The sequence below is a fragment of the Neomonachus schauinslandi genome, chromosome 4, assembly GCF_002201575.2.
Source record: "Neomonachus schauinslandi chromosome 4, ASM220157v2, whole genome shotgun sequence".
Taxonomy (NCBI): domain Eukaryota; kingdom Metazoa; phylum Chordata; class Mammalia; order Carnivora; family Phocidae; genus Neomonachus; species Neomonachus schauinslandi.
The window spans coordinates 61,345,285-61,351,284 of NC_058406.1; the positions used below are offsets into that span (position 1 = coordinate 61,345,285).

Consider the following 6,000-nt stretch of genomic DNA (forward strand, 5'->3'; position numbering starts at 1 on the left):
AACCTATATGCTGCCTCTTTCCAGGAAAAAAAAATCTTAAATGAAATGACTTAAAACACCTGGGTGCAACAGTTATTAAAATAGAAATAGAAATTCAAACTCCCGAAAAGAAATTCTTGACTCAAAGACTAATGTAGTTGCTGGCATTGAAATTAAATTTATCAGTGGGCTTTCTAGAATTCAGTACGAAAGGAGAAATATAGTGGATTACACAGTTCTCCTTATCTAACAGAAGAAAGTATACTAATTCTCCATTAAATGAAAATTTTTTTCTTAGTTCTAAATTACAAGAGGAATTTCTCATGTAGCATCTTACAAAAGAGCCTTATTTCTTTGTTTTCTATTTGCAGTCATTTTCACTGCCATTTCATTTTTACCAAGCTTACAGTCTCAATCCAATGTTAAAAAAAAAAAAACTTATAAAAAACTCTGTTGAGTATAGGGGACAAAGCCTGAGCACTGGATAACTACTTTTCAAAAGGGATTGGAAAAACACCTTAAACTACCAAAATCATCCTTTTGGGGGGGGATCAATATTATGGGGCATTGGTTCCCATAGGTCCAATTCTTAGTGGATGGGAACAAATGAGAAACTGAGTTAATATCTCCTATGGCACTACCATCATTCCTTCACCTCTCCTAGAAGTAACTAAAGTTGGGTGATTACTAGGTACAAATGATATCCTTGTGAACTGAGAGAGGTGTACAGAACATGGTCGACTGAGAAGCAGAGAATGCTGAAAGGGTTGGCCTGAATATCTGACAATAATTTGGATCTCTCAGAAGGGAAGTGATACCTGTAAGCAAAAGGTATTACTAAAGCTGGCCCTGCTGCTAGGGGTAATGTGAAGAATTTGGGCTTTCTCATTTGCTCATTAAACACTCCAATTATTTTCCCAGGAAGGGCATTATAGGAAAGTTACAAATGGGTCAACTGTGTCTTCCTATAGTTAAGCCCCTGTGGTTTTAACAATACTTTTCCCTGTTCTTGGATTAGAGAGTGGGGGAGGTATGCCCACATAATGACCATTGCACCTTTGAAGGCTTCGGTGGTGCCTAAGACATCACAAAAGGCCCTCAGTAAAAATAAATTACTTTGCTCATAGTGATTATCACAGTTGGTTAGACTTTACCTGGACTCCCTGCTTCCATCATTAAACTCTAAATAACTAAAGACAGATCTCAACTCCTTCCCCACACCTAAAGCCAGCCCGGCATAGCTCTGCTTTCTTCTCTATAGCTAGAAAAGGCACACCTTTAATCTGTATTTTGTCCATCCAAATGTGGCAGCACATTATTATTATTACTATTACTGCTACAACTACTACTACTGTTGAATCTGGGTTATATCTTGAGGTCCCTTAAGGCCAATAAGCTAGATTCGATTCTCACAAATTAGTTACTGTAAAATCAATGCAAGTGCAGTAAAAGTAACCCACATACTGAATGAGGCTGTTTGTATACTGGACAACAGAATGTATGCATGGTGTTACCATGGAAAGAATGAGAGATTTCAGACTTAATCTAAAGAAGGCATTGGTACCCCTTTGAATAAGTAACCCCAAACAAACAACTTGGCTTTTTGCAGAATTAGAATAAACTGAACACATACTTGTTTAAAGCCGGGATATTGTAGGCACAGTAAATGCTAATGTCCATGCTGATGGTTGGCAAGTGCAAACAAGCATGCTGATCATTATTTCATCTAGCAGTTTATTATAACAAATGCCAGAAATCAAAGTCAAAGCTAAGCAAAACCCAGCTACCAACAGCATAATTTTCTCCTCATTTTTACCTATTCTACCCTTTAAATCCCTTTCTGATTAGCAGGAATCCTGGAAAAGAGGGTAAAAATAATAATAAAAGAGGCCTGTGAATTATTGGATAGTGTTTAAATGCCACACAACTTTGAGAGAGAAGCACCAGTTGAGACAAGTACCTATTTCCCTAGAGCAGTCTAAAATATCTGAAAGCTTACACGATACAATGGTGAATTGTTGTCTCTAAGAAAGCTCTCTGCTTTTGGAAGCTGAGTAGCACAAATACCTGGTGTGGAAGAAGTTGGCATAGCAACTCTGCATTTGCAGTGGTGAATCACAGAGTAAACAGGTGCATAAAACAACTACTCAAATGTGTTTGCTTCTCTACAAAGTGGTTACATCTTGTAAAGCATTTTTAGGCTTCTCTTTTTGAGAAATACAAACTCTTCGGTCTAATAATTTAAGGCATTTCATTTGCTGAATAAAAGAGGATATTTATGAGTCATGGAAAGATTTATTCTCTGTATTTTCTCTATATAAATGAGGTGACATTTAGGCTAAAAATAAGTCATTTCCCCTTCATAGAAGATACAATTCTCCACTGACCAGAAAATGGTACCAAAAGTAAGCTTTCTGTGTTTGTTAAAAAAATACATTTCCAAGAAAAAAATTGCTTACCTCTTGGCAACAGGTCCCTTGAAATTAGGATCAAATGTCCTTGGATAACCTGCATTTAAAACAAAGAACTTTTTAAGCATATATGCCAATGAAATGGCAAATAAATACATATAAGATATTAATAAAGAAAAATCTACATCTTGGTTACTACCCAGTACAATGTTGAATTCATTCTTTGGTCCAGAGAAACATCCATTATGCCTTGGCTACATCTGCCAATCTTTTCCCTCTCTCCAATAAGAAGCAAGACTGGGAAGAGTTAAGGACCATATTCTATGCATACCGTACACATATCTCCCACTGTTCTGTGTGGCAACATTATAGATTCCATCCAGGCTAGCAAAACTTGGAGGCCTTCTGGTCTGCAAAGCCATTCTACCACCTGCCATCACCAAGTATTGCTGAGTGTTCATGAGGTGCACGGTATAATAGAGATGCCTGCTTATCTGGTTCTCCCCTTTCTCTCAGTAGATTAGGCTTTCCTTCAAGAAGTTGAAATATTAGTTGGTCTCCGCTACATTGGCTATATGGTATATACAAATCATTATTGTATTATATAAGTATTATTTTTAACTGAATTTTTTAAGATCCTATTGGCAGGCTTCATGCCATCTGGGGAGATGTCATTTATTATTGCATTATGAGTATGATATATTACCCCTGTTTTTTTTCTCTTTTTAAAATATTTAAACTTTGAATGGCTATCATTCTTGATTATTTTTGTGTATATTTTTCTTGTACAAATTTTTATATAAACTTTCTTTTCATAGCATGTCATGAATATCTATGTCAATAAATTTGTATCTACAACTTTATTTTTTAATGGCTGAAAACATTTCATTGTATGAAAGCCTGTTATTTAAATTTACCAGTCCTCTTTTGAACTTTCAGATTCTTTCAGTTTTTCTTTTATAAACATTGCTGTGATGAATATTCTTGTTAAATTTTTGCACACATCCTTAATGTTTCCCTCAAAATAAATTTCTGAAAGTTTAATACCTACCTGTAGACAGTTCTTAAGAATTAAAATATAATGGCAAATTACCCTTCAAAAAGCTTGCATTTGTTTATATTCCTATAAACAATGAGAATGCCTGTTTTTCCATAGTCTCTCAGCAATGCTAGTTATTATCAGTTTCCTCATCTTTTTTTTTTTTTTTAATTTTTAAACAGGACAAGGTACACACAGAACGGCCTTTTCCCCAGGACATGTACTGTGTAATCAGACCCAGGACTAAGTTCTGTAAAATCATTTCTGGTCAGTGATCTGACCAGTGATCCAAACCCTCGATGCTTCTCCCCCAACCTAAGCATTCCCACCTCTTCCTCTAGCGATTTGTCCCTGTGAGAAGGTCTAGTCCTGAAATTAAAGAGGGCATTTCAAAAGGGACTGGCAAAAAACCCCCATGTGTCAGCAACCTAACTCTGCCTGTAAATGGGGACCTGAGTTCTGAGGACTCAGAGGCCTCTTCACTGTAATCACAGGCTGAGGACAAAATAACAGAAAGGTAAGGACACACACAGAACAGAAATCTAAGAGCCAGTCAGCCAGTGAATATTCATAAAGCACCTATGATATGCCGAGAGTGCCAAGGGCACAGAAGATATATAAGGCATGGCCCCTATCTTGGAGACTTAGCAACTGGTGGGACAAGATCAACATTTGATTCATTCAACAAACACTTCTTGAGAATCTTTATTTACCAGGCCCTGTGCTGTAACATATAAACACTGAATATACCATATAAAACAATCAAGAGCTAAATTGTATGGTTATCTGCCTTAAGTGTTACAAGAGTTCTAAGAAAGTAGGTTTCATCAAGGACTAGAATAGTCAAGAAGGTTTCATTCGAGAAGTGAGAGTTTTATGAAAGATTAGAATAAAACAAGAGGAAAAAGAGAAACATTTTGGGTGGATGAAACCAGAATTCTGTTCAATTCAGGAACTATTTATTGACCACCTATTATGTGTTCTGCATTAAAAGAGGCACTACAGGGGATACAAGCTTTACTGAAACAGTCTCTGTCTTCAATAAGCTAATGAGCTGCTGAGCAGGGAGAGAAATAAGAAAAGTACAAAAATTACTATAATACAAAGACGAACATGATATCATAAGAGGGTTACAAAGAAAGTGTTATGAGAGTTCCAGAGAAGGAAAGGTCACCTTTAGTTGAGATTAGTAAGGAAGGGTTCCTAGAGCCACAACATTTTGGGATGGACAGGTGAAGTTTAGACCTGTAGCAATGAATGAAGTCACAGAGATGATTAGTGTGGTTGGGGGGATGGTGAAAAACCCAGTTTTATTGGAGTAATGGATAATGGGATAAGAGGAGGGGAAAATAAAGCTGAATAGATACCATAGGATCAGACACAGAAAGCCTGAAAAATTGGGATGGAATTTATTTTATACATCCTAGGCCACAGGGAGCCATAGAAGGATTTTGAATGAAGGAATGACGTGGTAAAAGCAGTGCTTAAGGAGAGCAATCCAGCAGCAGTATACAAGTTGTATGGCAAAATGCAAAGTCAAGGAGATCAACTTAGGAGTCCATTGTAATAATAGAGGTGAAGTAATGGGAGCCACTGCCCAAGTGGTGGTAGAAGTGATGGAAAGAGAGATTCAAGATTCATCAGGGAGAGTTGTGTGGCATAGAAGTCAGGAGCAATCGTTTCACCTCTGAGTCTTGGTTTCCATATTTGTAAATGGGGATAACAACAGTACATATGCCATAAAGTTGTTATGAGGATTTGATGAATTAAAACCTGTAAAAGTGCTTAGAACAGAGTCTGGCACTTAGTAAGTCCCCAGTGAATATTCATTATTAGTGAAGGTAATTACATGAAAAAAATGTATGAATGACTTGGGTGGTAAAAGAGAGAAGTTAAAGATGGCTTCAAATCAAGTGACTATAGACCTAGAACCCATAATACTCAATCACTTTTAGTCTTTTGCCTAGGCTTTAGGGAAGATTGATGCTACTGAAATAGTTTGGGAACATTAGTAGGTGGAAGAAATTGCAAAGTTGTTATAAGACAAAGAACATGAGGTTGATTTTGAAGTGACATCTGATTATAAATCCATCATTCAACCAGAGTTAAGAAACAGGAGTCTTGGGTCATGTCTTGAGATAAATATGTGGAAGTCACAAAGTTTGTATCATGAAGTGATGAACTCCATAAAGAAGAACTTCAGGATCTGTCAATTATGTTATTATAACAACCAGAACAACAGTATTTAACATGTTTTTAGCATTAAATGCTAAGTGCTTTACCAAGTGCTTCATTTGCATTGTTTTGCTAGCTTTGATTCGATAACCTTATTATGTAGGTAGATTGAAAACCATTATTAGCCTCGCTTTACATATTAAAAACATAAGGCACAAAGAGGCTAAGAACGTGCCCCACCTGGGATCCCTTCTGTCTAATCTTATTGTGGCAGAACAGATCCCACTGGCTATACCCTACAATGCCAACATTGGTTTCTACTCCAAGGGGAAGTGTATAAAATGTTTCCTGTTTGAGACAGTCCATATATACTTCAGTGTTGAGTTCTCTGACACA

The 6,000-nt window shown here is 36.7% G+C and overlaps 1 protein-coding gene across 1 annotated transcript in view; it reads right to left on the minus strand.

The window, feature by feature from the left end:
* The window catches only part of SLC44A5 (solute carrier family 44 member 5), a 151,733-nt gene extending 148,921 nt beyond the window's left edge, over positions 1–2,812 (minus strand). Inside the window, exons 1-2 of the mRNA XM_021678139.2 lie at positions 2,722–2,812; positions 2,439–2,487 (exon numbers count right to left, since the gene is read on the minus strand). Of these exons, the coding sequence (XP_021533814.2) occupies positions 2,439–2,487; positions 2,722–2,812 (140 nt within the window). The remainder of the gene's footprint in view (positions 1–2,438; positions 2,488–2,721) is intronic.
* Between the last annotated feature and the right edge of the window lie 3,188 nt (positions 2,813–6,000).